This window comes from Thermobia domestica, chromosome 1 (assembly GCF_964235325.1).
Source record: "Thermobia domestica chromosome 1, izTheDome1.hap1.1, whole genome shotgun sequence".
NCBI lineage: Eukaryota > Metazoa > Arthropoda > Insecta > Zygentoma > Lepismatidae > Thermobia > Thermobia domestica.
The window spans coordinates 311420707-311440357 of record NC_137454.1 but is presented as its reverse complement, the minus strand read 5'-3'; the positions used below and the strand labels follow the sequence as shown (position 1 = coordinate 311440357).

Here is a 19651-nt window from a genome sequence, read left to right as displayed (position 1 = left end):
TATTATTAAATAACATTAACGATAAGAAGCTACAACTACTAGAATATTGTTATGTCAAAGTGTGTTATAGTATAGCGAATGTAAAATCACTTTAATATAAAATTCCTGTATACTAATTGCCTTTTCCGAAACTTACCGTGAGGTATTTCAATTGTTGTCGGAATCTCACCAACTGCTTTGCACCATACCTCATGAACTCCTGGGACAGAGCCAAATGGGATAAATCCTGAATATATTCCATCACCTTGAAGTGTATCAGCACCAGCACCAGAATCTCGCAAAGAGAATTTAAATGTGTCTTTGCTCTTACTTTGTACGCTTCGAATTTCTGCCCTGTTTGTGGAGATAAAAAATATAGGATGAGAGATATGAGTATATCATACCTAAAGGAGTTACTTAAAAATGACATATACCAAATGCCGTGACGTTTCCAAGTAACGGTATTATCTGAATATAATAATGCCGTATTTTACTTTCCCAAAATTTGGTTGAAATATTTTTTATACTACGTTATTCATTTACAACAAATATCAACTCTAACTATTACTAAAAAAGAAATGAAAATAAAATGAAATTTCTAGTTTTACGCTAAAGGAGAAGGACGATTAGCAAAAGTGAATGATTACGAAATAATTAATGGAAGAAAGTGGAGGAGGGAATCACAGAACTCCGAGAAAACCAATGAACACAATGTGTCTATCACAAACTCAAGTGATCGGAGACCAAGCGTGGGACCCTGATAATTTTGTTCAGAGGTGAGTGCTATACCATTGGGTAACCTTACCCTCTACTAAAAATCGACTTGACAAAAGTATAAATATTGATAATAAAGAAAACAATATCTACACGAATAAGTTTCATATAATTACAATTAAAAAAAGTAGTTAAAATTATTATTTGTATCCTGCATTTCTTATTATTTAAAGAAAAAAAGTATAGATTCTGCTTAAAATCTTAGTATGAAAATCTCAACAACAATGTTTCTTAATGAGCTTGCTTTTTATATAAGAAAGAAAGGACCAGGATTATCTATTTATCACTCATGATTTGTCCAAGAAATCCTCGATATTGTTGATGAGAATAGTTGGTCTAAGAATTATTAAGCAAATTGTCAGAGAGAACGTTAACAAATCTACATATATTCGGGAAGAGCACTGAAATTGTCGAAAGGACATTTTAACCACATGAGAAGTTTGGATTAGAAAAATATATAAAATAAGAAGTCTTAGTATATGCGCTAAGCAAAGGAGAACGCATTGCACATTTATTGAGGAGTATACTTTGTGCAGAAATTACATTTTCTGATAATTTTGCTGTACAACAACCATATTTGATGATAAATGGGTGCTGACAATTCTTTATACAGTAATCAGTTGTTGTTTCAGATTATTTTCTTATGAGATTCAATAGCCATTGCTCAAGAGTATCTGTGGATAGTGCTAGAAATTGTTGATACTCGAGCTATTGATTTATTTTGTTGTTTCTACCTTGCAGGTTCTCATTACCAAGGAAATCTTCATACTATGTCATTGCCCGGCACACTTACTTGTGCATTCTGCTGTAGAATAATTCCTGCATTTGTAGAATAGCATTTCCAGGTGGTAATATCAAGGCTTCTAACTTACTTTAGCCATATATTTCTGTTTTCGCATAATGGATGTTATTATGCGTGGATTTTTGTGAAATCCGTAGAAATCTAAAAACAAAAAGGATGCAAGGAAGGAAAACAAGAAGAACACAAGAGTTCTTCTGTTACTTAGTCAGGATGGCTAAATCCTACAATAACATTATTTGTTGAAAGAAAAAAATGTACTTGATCGTTGCATGCTTATCTTCTTATATATAAAAGAGAACGCACAAATCCTTTGTTACCTCATCACGCTAATACGGCTGAACCAATTTCTTTTATTTTTGGGGGGTTATTAGGATTTGGACCCTAGATGGTTTTTATCATATCACTTTAATTTTTAATTACCAGTGTCTTGAGATAATTGACCATTCAAGTGTCCATAACGTACAAATCCTTTGTTAGTTCATCATAGGTAAAAATAAACGTATTTATATGCAACCCGCATGGCCGTGTCACTCGGCGGGTTAACATAAATGACAGGCGATATAATGTTAACATTTACTGCAATCTACTATGGTTTTTATCATATCACTTGAAAGCGAAAAAGTAAAAATTATCTAAGTAACAAAGTTTATTGCGTTCCGGGGTGACCGCAGCGAAGCGGGGCGGGTTAACATAAATGACAGGCGATATAATGTTAACATTTACTGCAATCTTCTATGGTTTTTATCATATCACTTGAAAGCGAAAAAGTAAAAATTATCTAAGTAACAAAGTTTATTGCGTTCCGGGGTGACCGCAGCGAAGCGGGGTGAACGCTGCTAGTATAGAATAAGAAACATTATTAACATTCGTATAATTGTGTTAGTGTAAGAATGCGAGACTCCACTTTTAGACTGAATGGCACAGTACACTTTCACTACACTAATACACCCCATTGCTCTGTTTATTTTCATATCCTTTATACAGTACTTTCGTTGTATATCATATTATTATATATTATTATACATATACGTCATATTATCATAACTGACATTGCAGGTTAATGAAAAGCATGTTTTTTTTTTTTCACATATTAGCGCTCTGCTTGGAATATATCGACACATTACAAAGAAAATTATTTTCTAGATAAAATATGTTTTTTTTTTAGTTAGTTAGTTAGTTAGTTAGTTAGTTATCTGGCCAATATGTACTTACCAATGAATTTTGTTCATCACGATCGGTTGCAATCTCCAGCAAAATATATTGAAGATAACTGTCTAACACAAATTGATTTCTTATTTAGTGTTGTTTTTAACTCTTAATTCCATGTCAAACTCGATGTTAGGGGAGAAGTACATGGTTTATCATAGCAGTCTCCACACTCTTTGTAATAATCATCCTTTATGTGGTTTGATTTTGGAATTGTAATAACTTAATAACTTCTGATATTACATCATTTTCATTGTTTCTTTATATAACTTATCCTGACAATACAACTTCATTTTCTGCATTTAATAGGTTTCCTTTCACATACAGGAAAATTTTAATTCAGACACATACTACAAACACAAAACATGTAACATTTACAATGATGTCTATCTAACTAATTTCGTGCGTCTATTTTCAGTTTCCTATCTCTCAAAGTTGAGTTTCTTGTGTAATGTGACTATTATTTCTTCTTTGTTGATGCTCCATACATACAAGTGTGGCTTCTGTAGATTTCTATCTGGTACTAGAAGCAGTATGCTTGTAAAGACATTTATTTATTAGGAGATTCAATCTCTTGTCATTGAGAAAATACTACTAGTTGCATGTCAAATATATATGTATCTCCGTTACATTTTTCATATCGTTAAATGAGAATTGTCTGACATCAGGAAATTTTGCCTATTAATGAAGCTTTACAATGTAGCTGATAACATGAAATGGAATGTCATGTAATGGAAAACAAGGGTAACGCACTATTTTATGTAATTAGAGTAAAAACTATTTCATGTAACATTTTCTTTTTACTCAACTTTCTAAAGTATTAATCTATTTTACCCTATTTTATATAATTTCATGTGATGAAAGAAACAATTGAAACAGGAAGCATCGTAAATGCTACTAAATTGACCTTTGCATGTTACTTTATAGACATGATTTGACTTACGTTACTTCCGCATTGAGTAGAGGCTGATGTCCCTGCTTGAGCTCAGCAAAAATTGTAATTGGATTGATGGCAGCATTAATTTCTTCTGCATCTAAGTAAAAATCAAATGTAGGATATTACATTTTAATCAGACAATAATACTGATAATATGCTTTAGAGGAGAATTAAACGTTACTCTAGAAAAGTGTTAATTATAAGCACTAAAAATATACAATCAGATCAAAAAGGATCCCAGGAACTCAAAGAGCCGAAACTTTCATATGAAATGCAGGAAGTAGCTCCTTGTTAGAAATAACACTAAAATCACAGTGAAATTTAGAAAACAATTTCTTGAAATTCAAAAATTATTACGTGGATAATATAAATGCGCCAGGCACTTATTTGGTTACCTGTCAATGTCAACAAACTTACACAGAAATGACGAAAAGAACCATATTAATCAGAATTAGAGACTATATGAGATTCCAGGGACAAAATACTGCAATCTGTGGATTACCAAAACATTTAGCTTCTTCCAACCATATCATCAATAATGTACAATTACTACATAGGACAAATTCACAAATTGAAAGATCAAATTTCGAATTTTATTTTATCAGAACTAAAGAGCTATAATTAAATCTTGATCAAGGTTCACTGGATAAAAGCTGGAATTACATAATCAATCTGTTTAACTCGAGCAAAATAACTAATTACCAATAGGCTAGATGAGTGCAAAACATTTAATAATAATATGTGTAGGAGCAACGCATTCTCAAAACTTCATTCTAGCAAGGACAGACCAACGTAGACCAACATAGAAATTATTTAATCAACTAACTAAAATAAATAAATAATTAAATAAAGTACTATATATAAAAAATAAATTTTTAAATTAATACTTAACATAAATCATCAATACAGTTAATGCTAACAATTTTCATAAGTAGGGTGCAGCTTTGAATTTGCATAAATATTTATAATAAAAAAATCATAATAGTAATTTACAGACGTACAAGAAGCATTCCTATATAATGTTCAGCCAACCATGTTTTTACGTTGAGAAGGATCTGACTAAGCATCAGCTGGCATCATAATCAGCTGGTTAAATGAACGTGAAAGTCATATTTTTTGTTGGAGTAACACACTCGCAGCTTTTTTCCACTAGGAATATTCCAATAAGTGATTGACAATAGACTAAAGATGGATTTCCATAGAAATCTGTTAATCCCTAGTAAATACTATCAAAAATAGGCTGACCGATGAACTTGCTACATATAAATAGAAGTATCGTATTCATATTTTTTTTCTTTATAACAAACACCGAACGCACAAGGATAATTTCAACACAAGATTTGTCAACCTTAATTCAATTAGTGTGACAGGAGTTTGATCCAACGCTGTTTGTTACAAAACAAAAAATTCATTTTAAAATTTATGATTTTGAGAGAATTAGTACGTAGATGTTGCTGCAGTACAAATCAATTGTGAAGTTTTCAGAATACGTGGAAGGGTAACTCAAGATATAGGTGACCACTAAATTTTGTCGTTTTCCAGGTATAGTGGGCTTGAAAGAGGTACCAGGAATTCTTCCTAGTGCCAAAATTATTGTCCTATGAAACAAGGAAATAAACGCAAGGACGTGAATTAATTAATTTTATTAATAAAGAAGTGCATATTACACAAAATTAGAACTTTAACATATTAATCCAAATTAGCTTGAATTTATATATTTCTAAGAGTATAGACACACCATTAGGTTAATGTGATTATTTATGATTATTATCTTCATGGCAAGGTAAATAAATAATTACTTAATTTATTCCTATCAAACACTATTACATTATTTACATAAACAATAAAACAATATTATTAGAAAAAGTAGTACATAACGGTAAATTATACTGTAGATAGAGATGAGTATAAAGTTTAATTGAATAAACTAAATAAATGCGTTTATATGCTAATATATTTCGAATAAACTACCACACCAGAACATAAATAACTTAGTGCCTGGTGATATGGGTAAAACAGTTCTGTAAGTATTAAGTAGTAAATTCAGAGTGTTAGATGGTCCTACTGACCATAACTGAGTGATAGCGCTGCTTATCTCTTTCAACGCTTAAGCACAACGAATGTAGAACAATAGAGATGTAAATTTGACAGTTGTAAATGATCTTTGCCGATTCTATGTTGTATGTGAATTGATATGATTATGATAAGAATTTCATTTTTTATAGTAGTGGTAACTTATAGAAACAAGCTAAATTTATGGTTAAGGTGGATATAATTTAGTATCACATATAGTAAGCTTTTTTTAGGTATTTATTAAGGTCTATATACTATATAAATAGAAAGGTACAATCACATTATAAATAATAAATACTTACCAGAACTAACCCAACAATTCAGACTAATAGATTTGTCCTTTGGATTTTCGCACAATTCTGAAGTCACTGATATTGTAGTCTTGTGAAATATTGTTTCATTGAAAACAATTTTGTAACTCCATTCACCTACCTGAAGTAAAAGAAGAAGAAAAATTAAATATATAGGATTAACGATGATTAAAATATCAATATTTGCTTCTACTCATACGATAACAAGAACAATAGAAAAAATAATGTTTTAAATTTGTTAAATTTTCTTTATTAAATTTAAGAGGTAATACTGTTGGAAATCTTAAAACATTTATATCAGTATTTTAGCCAGAATTTTTTTTCCTATACATGTTGAAAAACTACGAAAGCCAGAGAAACGTTTATTAAAATAGAGTTCTTTATGTTTAACGTAAATAATTGAACACAATCAACTATTTTGAAGTAATTAACACTCATACTGTATTTCGATTTGGTCCTGTAGAGCTTTGCTTTCAAAATAATACATTTTGTGAAGCAACTGCAAATGATGGAGATTTGAAGATGTATATTGTTAGAAATATTTGAAAACAGACACCGCAAGATTTTTTCAAAACTTCTTTCTCTTAACGCAATATATGAAAATCTTATAATTTAATTGTCTATGAACATCTTGATTAGCGTTAAAGTTGTAATCTGATGTCAATTTTAAGCTTTGATTTACCGAGTATTACAAGAATTGACGATAAATACTATTGTTTTTCATCTTTTTAATCTTACTAACATACAAATTAAGCCTCTTCAATACTTATCTTGTGGATGTTCAGCTCGTTAACATGAGCTTTTTAATATACTTTATATATCATTTCGTGTCAGTTTAACAAAATTCTGATTTGTGTAACAATGTACAATCAAAATTAAAGTTGTTTTAATTGCAGAATTAAATAAAGATGCTAAATATTTTATTTCATGTATACAAAATTCAAAGAATATAAACTTTCCAAACATGAAAACATGTTGTACATTCATAGCTTAAAAAAAAAAAAAAAAAAAAAAAAAACTTTGTGTAGAACTTCCTTTAAGTGTTGAGCCTGGATCTTAAGTTCATGTAATTATTTTTAAACAGTTGCTATCAAATGTTACATTGCATAACAGAAATATATATTTTTTTAAAGTCGTAATAAAATAAATGAACTTTTGATTATGAACTAACATCAACAATTAGTCGAAGTTTCCATCTTCACATAGTTTTAATGAATTTTCATTACGTACAGGGTCTATCCTGAATGAAACCAGACTGAGGTTGTGGAACTGGATGTATTGAAAGTAACATAAACTACAACTAATAATCTTCAAAATAACACCCACCGGCATCTACACAGCGCTTCCAGCGATTTTACCACTGTAGATAAGCACCCTGGAACTCCTCTTGTGAAATGCTGTTCAGAGTCCTTGTAACGGCAGCTTGAACAGCTTCGATAGACTCGAATCGACGTCCTTTGAGGTCTCGTTTTAGCCGAGGGAAGAGGAAAAAGGCACACGGGAACAGATCAGGGCTGTAGGGAGGTTGTGGAGGCGTAGAAATATTTTTCTTGTCCAAAAACTCCTGCACAATCCTTGCGTGTGACTGGGCGCGTTGTCGTGGTGCAGGGTCCAGTTGTTGGCGATGTCTTTTCGAACGAGGACAACCCGTCTGCGGAGTCTTTCGAGGACCTGAACGTAGAAGGTTGCGTTCACCGTCGCTTCTTGTGGGACGAATTCCTTGTGGATGACGCCTTGAGCGTCGTGGAAAACGATGAGCACTCGCACAACGTCTCACTCAACACTCGGTTCACACCGAACCACAGCTCGCAGCAGACTGAACACTTGTGCGTGGTGTTGCTACGGCCCCCACTACCTCTACCGGCAGTTAGTTTCACTGCGCAACGCGAGAGGGCGCCACATCAAAGCTAGTATGGTTTCATGCAGGACAGACCCTGTATTTCATTGATCTATATACTATTGTGTTTAGTATCTTCATTATTATTATTATTATTATTATTATTATTATTATTATTATTATTATTATTATTATTATTATTATTATTATTATTATTATTATTATTATTATTATTTAACTTTGATAGACCCACCATTTTTTTTGGCGTTTTGTCTGTTGTAACATTCGTATTTCAACTGCTTCATATAGTTTCATTTTTTTGTCACAGTAAAACCGATCCTGTGAAATGCATGTAATATGACAATTTGAAAGATACATTGCCCTTCCTTTCATATATTTTTCACGAGTGTAGCCAGAAATTCTCATAGAGGAAAGTGGATTCAAGATGGAGATAACTGTTTCTTCAGAACTTTGACACGAAGTATCAATTATCTTTTCAACGTATTACCTTTATATCCATGGGCACCCGAAGGGGGCAGGGTGGAGCCCGTCTCCCTGGCTCACGAAAATGTATACATAATATAGCAACCATGGAAATGAGCCACCCCTAGAAAATTTTCTTCGTGCGCCCATGTTTATATCCCACGAAAAATTAAATATTGTATAATTCTAGTATAAATATTTATAAGAATAATAATATTTATTATTTTGCGGGAGATATTACTTCAGGCACTACAACGTATCTTTCTGCGGTTAAGCAAGATAGTAGGAGACTTCCCTTCTCTCATCATTGTATTATCTTCCAGAGTGGCTTGTACGCATTATTGCCATTTAGACTGCTAAACTATCACTAAGGTCTTTCGCAGTAGCGAGAAGTTCGAAGTTTTTTTTTTTTTTTTTTTTTTTTTTTATAGCTCATTACACTTAATACATCCAAGTGCACAGTGGTTCAGGACGAGCAAAAAGCTGGCCAAAACCCAATTTTTGAAAATTGCGTTAGAAGGACACTGGTTTAGTATATGGGTTACGAAATATCCATAGTTTACTATATACAAATAATGAACACGAGTAACATGTAACGTGTGAGTTAGAAAGAGTGAAAGTTAACCATTGTGGACATATCTGTGAAATAGCTGCCAAATAGAGTATTTGTCATTCAAGTTCATGGCTTGGTATCTGAGAATATGTGGTTACAAGAAACATTTGTTGTATATGGCACCAACATACCTCTCAAGCACTGCAACTGTCCAAAGTGGTTACGCAGTATCTTCCATATCTACGTTCCCTCGAACAAAATATGTTAATGTGACAAAATCTAATTTCCTTTACCAAAAGGTCCACAAAACTACAGAGATTTAGTATAGTGCCCAGCGTTCCCCAGCAGAGTTATTGGAATGGCCTGAAAGAATAATCCATGATGAATTGTTTTTCAGAAAGTTTAGGTGCGAATATGTGCGAATTCGTGAAATATGTGTTCCTTTGTGATTGTGTGTGGTGACAGGACACTGAAATTAATTATTCCTACTTTTTAAGTGCAGGACATCTATAGTTCATAATGATGCTGAGAAGCATCCAGGTCAATGCGAAAATGAGAGAAATGTAAGGACGTTGTCAAAGGGAACAAACGCGGCATGTCCAGACCTGGGTTTTGACGTAATTGGACCTTGGTGATCACCCAGCCCACGTTAGTGAAGACATTCGACGAATTGTTTCCAGGTTTTGTAGCCAAGTGTACCAAAAACTGTATAAGAGTAGCAGAAACCATGACATCTTCCTAAAGACACATACAGAATGGCTTGATGAAGAACTGACATTTAAATTCCGGAGACAGATGGAACATCGATCAAATCCTGGCGGTTGTTCATCGAAGGATTTCAGAGAATCTATTGGCAGAACTAAACGGAGGAAAGCGGAAGATTTACGAGCATCTGCAAGTACGTCGGAACTGACTTTTGCTGCCAAAATGAGGCTTTGGGCATCAGAACAACAAGATGCAGAAAAAGTACTTCGTGAGGTGACAGAAACAATTTCGACTAGAGTTCGTAGGATGAGACAAATGTTTAGGAGCGCAAAGGACCAGAGCATTTTACCCAAACCGTGCACCAAAGAAAGGGCGCTTGCATTGCTTCTCGATCGTAAATTAACCAAAAGCCAATACAACTGTCTACATATTGGTGCCAGAACATGCAACGCAGACATTTATCCAAGTTATCACCAATTACTCGAGGCTAAGAAAGTTGTTACCCGTCAGATGAGAGTATTACTGTTTCAGATGTCAGTGCAGAAATTAAATCGCAGGCTTTATTGTAGAAAAAAGTTGAATGAGTCCAGTGCATCGAACAGCAGATTCAAGATCACCTATCAACTGTGAATGTTAGTGGATTCCAATTTACTGTGCATTACGAGCTCATTCTCACTATGGTAGATGTGAAAGTTGTAATGCATTCCTGAACAACAAATCTCTTCAAAACTCTTATTTTTGCAAAGCATCTCCCAAAGAAATGAACGATTTAGAGAGAGTTTCTATGAAAGACGTAGACACATCCACATTTCTCTTTGGATTGTCAGTGTTACATGCGTACATACGATTTCTTTCAGTACTTCCTTTATATTGTATATAGACTCGATTTCAAGACATGGCAAGTTCGAAAGAAGCACAAGGAACTATTGAAATCACGAAAACATGAGTTTCGGAATCAGTTTAGAGAAAATATAGGCCTTAATGTGATAGACCCAAAGCAGAAAACAGTGGAACAAGCAAAGATGGGAACACTGCTAGAAGATGTTTTGCGGACTCACACCGATCTTCGCAAATAATGGGGAGATCTGAACAACTGATTATACGTTTTTCGGTGATACTATCTGTAATCAATTCTGGACTTGATATTGATCCCAACGCCTTTGACAGTTATGCACTGGAGACGAACTCGTTATTCACCTTTACAGTTGGTTCTATGTATCTGCTAGTATCCATAAAATTCTTGTTCATGGATCGGCTACAGAATGCCATTTTACCAATAGGTCAGTTTTCTGAAGAGGCACAATAGGGACGGAATAAAGACTTACGAACATTTCGGAAAGATCACTCACGCAAATTCTCTCGCACTATTACGAATCAGGATATGCTGCATATCCTCCTTATTACTTCTGATCCCTTTCTTTTGCGTATTAGGCACATGGCTACCGGGAAGAAAAGACGTTGCTTGTCACGTAAAGGACGACTGCTGTTAAAGACGTCGGAGCGTAGAGCAGAAGGGGCCAACGCGGCATCCAGCAACCAAAAGAATGAAGGCATTCCATTTTCATTCAGCGATATTGACAGTGATGATTGACATATAAATGTGGTTGACAAAATCAATTCTCGTTTTTCATTTATGTGTGTGAATGTAATGAAGACTTGTATGTGTGAGTGTAGTGCAGATTTTTATGTGTGAGTGTACTGATGTAATGCATACCAATACCCAGTACTTTATCAGTATTTACAAACATTTCCTACTAACTCTCTCCTGCAGATAAATTTAGTGCAACCGAACGATGAACGTGTTCGTTAATTCTTAGTACTATAAATATACAATTTCCAAATATTTGAGGCATTAGAAGCATTTTGTACATTGTTATAAACGGTTATAGGTTTTGGCCAGGTTTTTGATCGTTCTGAACCACTGTGAAGTGGTGTGATAATTATTTTTAATTAAGATGTTCTTTTTACGAACCTTGATTTGGAAGTATGCCTTTTTAGAAAGGAGGACAAATGAATTATCCTTAAATAATTGGCAGAGGGATAAAATAGAATGCTACTGAGTATGTGGACAAAGCACAATCACATCTTTCAACAGAGTTCATATGTCACGACACATCAAGACAAAGGTTTAGACTAGTTTTAATTCCAACACTAACGCCTCTTGTTTACTAAAAAGGCACTTGCTGCAAGAGAAAATCACTATCAATTCCGGCGATTAGATACACTTCATTGTACTGAACTATATACATATGAAAACTGCAATACTTACATGTGGAGATGGATCTTTAAATTGCAGCAGTTTCTCAGTATATTCTACTGAAGTATTATTTATGGAATATTCCGTTTCGTTTGAAGAAGCTATCCAAAAGTGTCTGACCGTTGTATTGAATTCTACATTGTAGAAAAGATTGCAAGACGCAGTTTTATCTACTTGAAAGCTTCCAACTATAATAGCACCATTTTTTTCATATTCAGCTCTGTGAAGCTAAGGAAGGAAAAAAGTATTTTAATATGTAGTCTAAAATGTTCAATTAGAACAGAATTATTACATTGTAAAGATCAGGGATATGCTGCTAAGAATTTGTATTACATGACAATAAACGAATATGACAGTTTAATATAGAAATGACAGTATACATATAAGTTAATAAATTATATGATACACAGAATATAATAATTTATTGGTCACATAGATGAAACTATTTTCATAATATATGACTAGTTTTCAGCTAAATAGGAACACATGTATCAGCTGTTATCTTCAGGAGGAATATATAATTATATATTATATAGAATGTGAGGTTATTCGTTAGATTAATATTATATGTGGAAATGTATCGCTTCAGAGGCTATTGTTAGTAAAAGGATGAGGTTGCTAACTTACACAGAGTTAACAACACGTTGCACAGCTATCTCTTATTCCCCAAATGATATTTCCTCTCAGGGCCTGTTCGCAACTATACGATCTCTTAAGGTCTCCTGAATACACCACAATATCATTTCAGCAACCTCAATATGTTACACACTTTTCACATAATCTATAAATCTACAACAGAGAATATGCATAGCAACTCTTCATTCTAAATGTATGTTATATCCCAACTACATACGTGTAAATACTTTTTACACGATCAAATATATATTTTCCCAGAAGTGTCATCGACCACTTTCGATCTCATTCAACTAGTTAGCACATGGTGCTTCATCTTCAAATGTATTTTACGATCGCTTTTATCATTATTGTTACAGAAGATTAATTTAAAAATTGTAATACTTTAATTTGAAATATAGATCACAATTGGTAAAAGAACATCCCACACTTGTTTTACTTAAGGATACGGATAAGAAAACAGAGCTTATAAAAGAGTGGGCGATCATTTTTTTTTTTTTTTTTAATTTTAAATAAGATTATGCATTTGCAAAAGTCACACATTACAGCTTTCAAAAGGAACAAAAAGTGCTTAATGTTTAGTAATTTGAACAATACATCACAGACTAATAGCTACACCACATAGCAATAACGTGGATTATCTTACATAATTTATCTATATATATAAAAATGAAAGTAGTTATGTTTATAACTTAATAAGTCATGAACCACCCGACCGATCTCAATCAAATTTTCCACCTAGATGAGGTTCAGACCTGGAAAGAATTTTATCATTTTGCTTTGACAATACAACGTAGGACAGGGGGAGGAGATGTATATATAAAAATAAATAAAACGTAAAACTCTTAAACAACGAGACCGGTCTCGATCAAAATTGCCATATAGGTGAGGTTCGGGCCTAGGATAGTTTTTATCATTTCACTTTGACGGTGCAACTTAGGGGAGGGGGAGGAGGAGATAATTAAAAATGATCGAAAATGAAAGTGACTATCTTTGTGATTTAATAACTCTTGAACCACACTACCGATCTCGATCAAATTTTCAACATAGGTTAGATTCGGACCTGAGAAGTATTTTATTACTTCACCTTAACGGTACAACGTAGGGGAGGGGGAGGAGGAGATGTATAAAAATGATCGAAAATGACAGATATTAGTGCCGAATCCATGGTTTCTGGAGTCGCTGAGATGAACAGTGACACTTCAGATGCCGGTTAAATCCAAAATCAGCTCTTTATGTCCAAAATAGAACGTATTCTCCACATGCGAAGAACGGGTAATGTGCTAGTACCGGTAGTACATAAAAATGATTTGCCAAAAATACTTGTGAATGTTCGTATTCAGCTGCATGTTTTTTTTTTTTTTTTTGAAAAACAATTGAGAAACTATAGTTCTAGATAGAAGTATCTGTATAAAAGCTAACTCTAGTAAACCATGTCGATCCCGCCGTCTCCTACAAGGGACATAAAATATGATGAAATTATTATTTCTTTACAACTTTAAACTCAGACTGGCAACATTGGAAACTGTTTACAGGAGATGATCATCCCTTGTAAACAGTTTTCAATGTTGCCAGTTTGATTTTAAAGTTGTAAAGAAATAATAATGTCATGATATTTTATGTCCCCTGTGGGAAACGCTGGGACCGACATGGTTAATAAGATTGAGCCGCATAATGGTAAAGAAGCAACGTACTAATGTTCAGATAAATATGAAAATGATTTTTGTTGGACAGCTACTCAAATATTGGTCCATTTACCTAATTCCAAATGCTTTTTAAGGTCCTGATTCAAAATCGAATGTCCTAATTCTCCTCTCATTCCTAACTGTTTTGTTAACGTAATTAGATAGTTAAATTTAACCTCTACCAAGTGTATTTCCTCTAATATTGCTTTGCTTTGCTTGTATCTTCTTATTTCTTTAAAATTTATGATTAAATATTTCATTGTTCTGTACTACTTTTGATTATCTTGTAAAATTTTAATATTATAATGCTTACACAAACTAAATTAATGCAGTTTTATAAATAAATATTTCATATTTCATAAATACCGGTAAATAATTCATTACAACTCTGTAACGCGACATAAGTTATTTCTAACGAAGAAAAGTAAAAGTAAACGAAATGAAGTCGTTTAGTTTAACGTCTCTCGATTATGTCCTTTAGGCTAAGGGAAAAGGTGATTAAGGCAAATGAATGATGATGGAAGAATTGCTGGAATGAGAAAGTGGGAGGAAACGGGAGTACCCTGAGAAAACACACGGAGACAATGTTGTCCACCACAAACTAACTTGGCTGGGAATCGAACCGGGGACCCCATACACCAGAGGTAAGCTCTCTACCACTGAGCCACCGTGACTCCATAAAGAGAAGTAAACAAGTGGTAGTTTATTCTTGAGGGTGTTTTTTTTTGGGGGGGGGGGGGCATTTTCTTGAAAATGATTTAATTGTTATTGTTCATACAGTATTTTGTAATTAAATGTTAGATTGTCCAGAAGAAATTTATTGTCATTTAAAAATAACAATTTGAAATCACATACGCACAATTTTGTTCAATGACCTTCTGCCATTTTTCCAACTGTAATTTGGTGCGAGATACTCGAATTCTATTCCAATGACAACTCATGTAGCTCAGATCTAACGGTATTCAAGTCTTATATATATATATATATATATATATATATATATATATATATGTATGTATGTGTGTGTGTGTGTGTGTGTGTGTGTGTGTGTGCCATTACTGTAGATTAAACTCAAACATGAAAAGTACCAACTTTCTCTGTTGGTCTAGTGGCTAGAGAGAGTCCGTTGATGCATGTTGTCTCGGGTTCGATTCCCAGTGGGACAGTACAAAAAATATCTTCATATTCACTCACTTTCACTAATTGTTCGTTTCTTTTGGTCTAAAGGGCGTAACCGTGGGAAATTAAACTATAAAGAAATCATTTCATTTCATAAAATGTACCATAGTAAACAATTACAGTAACTCATAAATAAATTACAAGAAATTGTCTTAGCTTATGAGGCAGGGGAATTCTGAAACTATGTAAAATAATTGAAACAATAGTTTAAAAAATACTAAATTTTATTTACCAAAACTCTTTTCCTGTCTTTTGGCATGAGAGTTAGGGAATCGTCCAGTGCTTTTGAAAGTCCTTCCTCAATTTCGGTTTCTTTTACTGCATAGTGTAATCCATTTGTAATTTCAGATAATTTTTTAAAATTGGTTGGTGGCTCAGTACTGTAATATTGAAAATAAATTAGGATGTTATTTTCATATTCAAATAATATTTCTTACTACAAGACAAGCATCATAAATTAGAATAAACCATGATGATGAGTGTTATGTTTTCTAGTAATTTTGTACACCACAATATCAGAACAATATTTTAGCAATAATATTTAAGTATTCACATTAATAGCTTTACTTAAGCCCTCAAATATTCTACACATCTTGTATCTTTCTGTATTTTTCAATAGAAGAAAATGTGACGGTTTGACTTTATTAAGTAAAAAAAAAAAAAAAAAATATATATATATATATATATATATATATATATATATATATATATATATATATAATCACATCTCTATCCTCTTTTTTGTGGTTTTCCCAAAAAGTCAATTGTGGAAAATACAACTTCTGATGTAGGAATTACACGTAATTTCCTGAATAGGATCTATGCAAACTAGGAATGCAAAAGATATGACTCATGTCTAATACTGTTTAACTTTTCATATTGTAGTATGTGGAAATGTTACGCTTGTTACAGTTTAAAACATGTCCTGCAAATTGTCCTAATTACGTACTTCTCTAGTAGCTTCAAGTCAATTACTACTAATTCAAATGCTTCAAGCAACGCTGCAGAGACAGGCATGTATACACACATACAGGGATTTTGAAAACGACATTAAAAGACTTTGGGAAATGAAATGAGTGTGTGTGTGTGTGTGTGGTGTGTGTGTGTGTGTGGTGTGTGTGTGGTGTGTGGTGTGTGTGTGGTGTGTGGTGTGTGTGTGTGTGTGTGTGTGTGTATGTATGTATGTATGTATGTATGTATGTATGTATGTATGTATGTATTTGAGAATTCATTTCCCAAAGTTTTTTAAATGTTGTTTCCGAAAAGGATGTGTGGAAAGGGACTCAACTCGAGAACAAAATGCCGAATTAAGGGCGCGTAAAAATATAGTGATTATTTTAATGTACACTCATGTCCAAAATTATTGTCGCTTGTCTATAAATATGTTGTTGTAGGAATATAATTTGATAACGAATTCGCCCTGTATTTCTTATAATGTTAGTAACTGTATAATCGGCAAAGACATGTATGTGGCAAATTTCATGTCTAAAGAACAGTAAATAAGAACAATATAAAGAAAATAAAACTTTCTTGTCCATTTAGCAACATTTTGTTTTACTCGTTCTAATTTTCGTATTTATAATTCTTTTCCTACGAAATTTACCCCAAATACTACATTTCCCGATTATACGCATAGTATCAGTATTAAAAGTACCCTGGAAAATCATTATCAATTTATATTCTTACAAGAAGACATTTATAGATATGCGACAATTATTTTGGACATGAGTGTACCTGTGGATATGGAATGTGTACAGTTTCGGTTAATTTATCATTTTTCGTTTCTAGAAAATGTCATGAATGTCCTTCTGTTTCGAGTCTAAGTCTCTCATAGCATCTGCTCCACATCTACTGGGGCATTAATAGAATTTAGATTCAGAATGTTCTTTTACTCGATATCAATCCGACATTTTTTATCTCGAGCTATGCCTCCATATTTTATTGCTTCTATCAATTTTCGGCAGTTCCAAAATGATAGATTTGTACACCCATGTTGGTTCATACATTTTACGTTTTTCGTTTTGATTGTTTTGTTGTTAAGTTTAGAATCCCTTTTCGGCACTGAGAATAAGTGACACATGGATCTGAAATTTAATTTGGAATCCAAACAATCGTAAAGCTTACAAATTTTAATGCTCTCCACCAGGAATCAAACCTAGGACCTCGTGCACCAAAGACGTGTATGCTACATGAGTGTTGACTTTAAAAAGTAGGAAAAACTTGTTATATGAGAAGCGCAGATTTGTGATAAGAAACATCTAAAGAAGGAGAGGAGGTCACTGATTATTTAATACGACACAGATTATAAGCTGTTACATACTGAAGTTGAAAATTTACGACGTGTACTAATACGAGATAAGCACATTAACAGTTGAAAACGCATTTCTTGCAACGTATACCTGACATTTGACTTAGTCCACGATGAAGCGTGAAACAAATAATTTAGGTTATGCCATTGTCTACAGAAAGCAAAGATTATTATAAAAAGCTTGAAATTTTATTTTATGCTGAGTAAATTTGAGAAACTAGGGAGATGGATTTCAAGCCCCAACTCCAACCCTGGATACAGTCTTGCTTCGGTAATCTTACAATTGAAAATGATTTTCTAGGAACAGTTCTTGTTTTCCAGTTATTATGTTTTAAACTTCCAGATAAAATTAAACAGAATCTATTGAATCCGATATTATTATCCCGGAGGACAGAACATATACTCACCATTTGATTCTCTGTTAAGCTTATGACAATTTTTCCAGATGATTGTAGAGCTGACCCTAAGTCACTCAAATAGAAGAGTATCACAATAAAGATTTATTGATAAAGTAAATAACTTTTTTATACAGCATCAAAGTGAAAATAGCGTACCAGTGCATTTATAGAGAAAGAATAAACTACATATTCTCTTCATAAAATGTTCTAAACTTTTTCTGAATCATTAATAGGTTTGTTCATCAGGGTTTCTACAAGTTTTGAGAATCCAAATTTCTTGATCTTTTCTTGAAGATTTTACAAATTTTCTTGGCCAAATACTACAATATTTTAGGGTATTCTTTTTAATACCCTACCAATGACCGGTTAAGATGAAAGCTTTTATTTTACACTTTTGTCTAGCAACTTGTAATTAATAAGGACTGCACATCTAATTTACCTAATCTTATAATCTCAGTGTTACCTCTTAGAATACACTTTAGCTTTCATCGTGGATAGGGTATGGCTTTATTTATTGTTGTGTCATAATTAACGCTTCCACTTACGAGACAATTGTAATGAGCTATTCGCCATTACATCTGGTGAAAGACAAGAGCTCTTTTAACAATTCTGCAGGCCAGTGTGTACTTTTTAATCAGTTTCTTGAACAGAGTGATTAAAAAAATTCTCTACTGGTTCCGAAATGACAGTATCTCCAGATTTTTTAAACCTTTGCAAGCAGCAGAAGTACCAAAAACCAACATCTACATCCTAAGCCATTTTGATATGGGACTAATTTGTCAAGTCAATGGTAGTGAGCTTTCAGGCGTTGTTTATTCTATTCATCACATTTTTGCGAATGAATCTGGTTGTAATACTGTACAGCAGACTGTATGTAAAGTTCCCTGCACATGAATGGCAGAAGTGAATCATTAGACTGAAATGTGGCTAACAATAAGAAAGGCTCCTACTCAAGTGCAACTGACTGAAAAAATTCAAGCTTTGCAACAGAAGCTGATCCTGTCGAAATTCTTGTACCTTTTCAAAGTTCTTAGATTGAGGAGGCTTTTTTTGGACACCACTCACATACTTCCTAAGAGGTGTGATCATCATAATGGCTCATCATAAAGGCTCTCATAATGACTTTCAAGTTTTCCACCTGATTGCACAAAACGTTAAAGGAAATCTTAAGGAACCAGAAAAGTGTGTGTACTCTGCTCGTCTGGAAGGTTACTCATTGAACAGATTAAAAAAGAGAACGAAGAAACTCATGAAATGACCATTCAATCTTGTTATAAGCAATTTTGTAGGCTCCATGTACAATATTGAAAGAACATGTTCCTACGTGAAAAATTTCTGGGCGATCTGGATCATCTGCTTCAATTTTGAGGCGTTCCTTCAAATCACGCAAACATTTTACGCTCACATTGAGACCGTCCATTACAATTTCTTGACCTACCGTACACATTTCTTGACTTTTCTTGACATTCTTGACGTAGTGTTCGATTTCTTGACCTTTTCTTGACTTTCATGACCTGTAGACACCCTAGTT

The 19651-nt window shown here is 33.3% G+C and overlaps 1 protein-coding gene across 1 annotated transcript in view; it reads right to left on the bottom strand.

Annotated features, from left to right (window-relative positions):
• LOC145667821 (calcium-activated chloride channel regulator 2-like) overlaps positions 1-19651 on the bottom strand; it is a 134261-nt gene that overhangs the window by 13841 nt on the left and 100769 nt on the right. Inside the window, exons 11-15 of the mRNA XM_081735254.1 lie at positions 15647-15794; positions 11930-12145; positions 6074-6203; positions 3705-3795; positions 137-333 (exon numbers count right to left, since the gene is read on the bottom strand). Coding sequence (XP_081591380.1) covers positions 137-333; positions 3705-3795; positions 6074-6203; positions 11930-12145; positions 15647-15794 — 782 coding nt within the window. The remainder of the gene's footprint in view (positions 1-136; positions 334-3704; positions 3796-6073; positions 6204-11929; positions 12146-15646; positions 15795-19651) is intronic.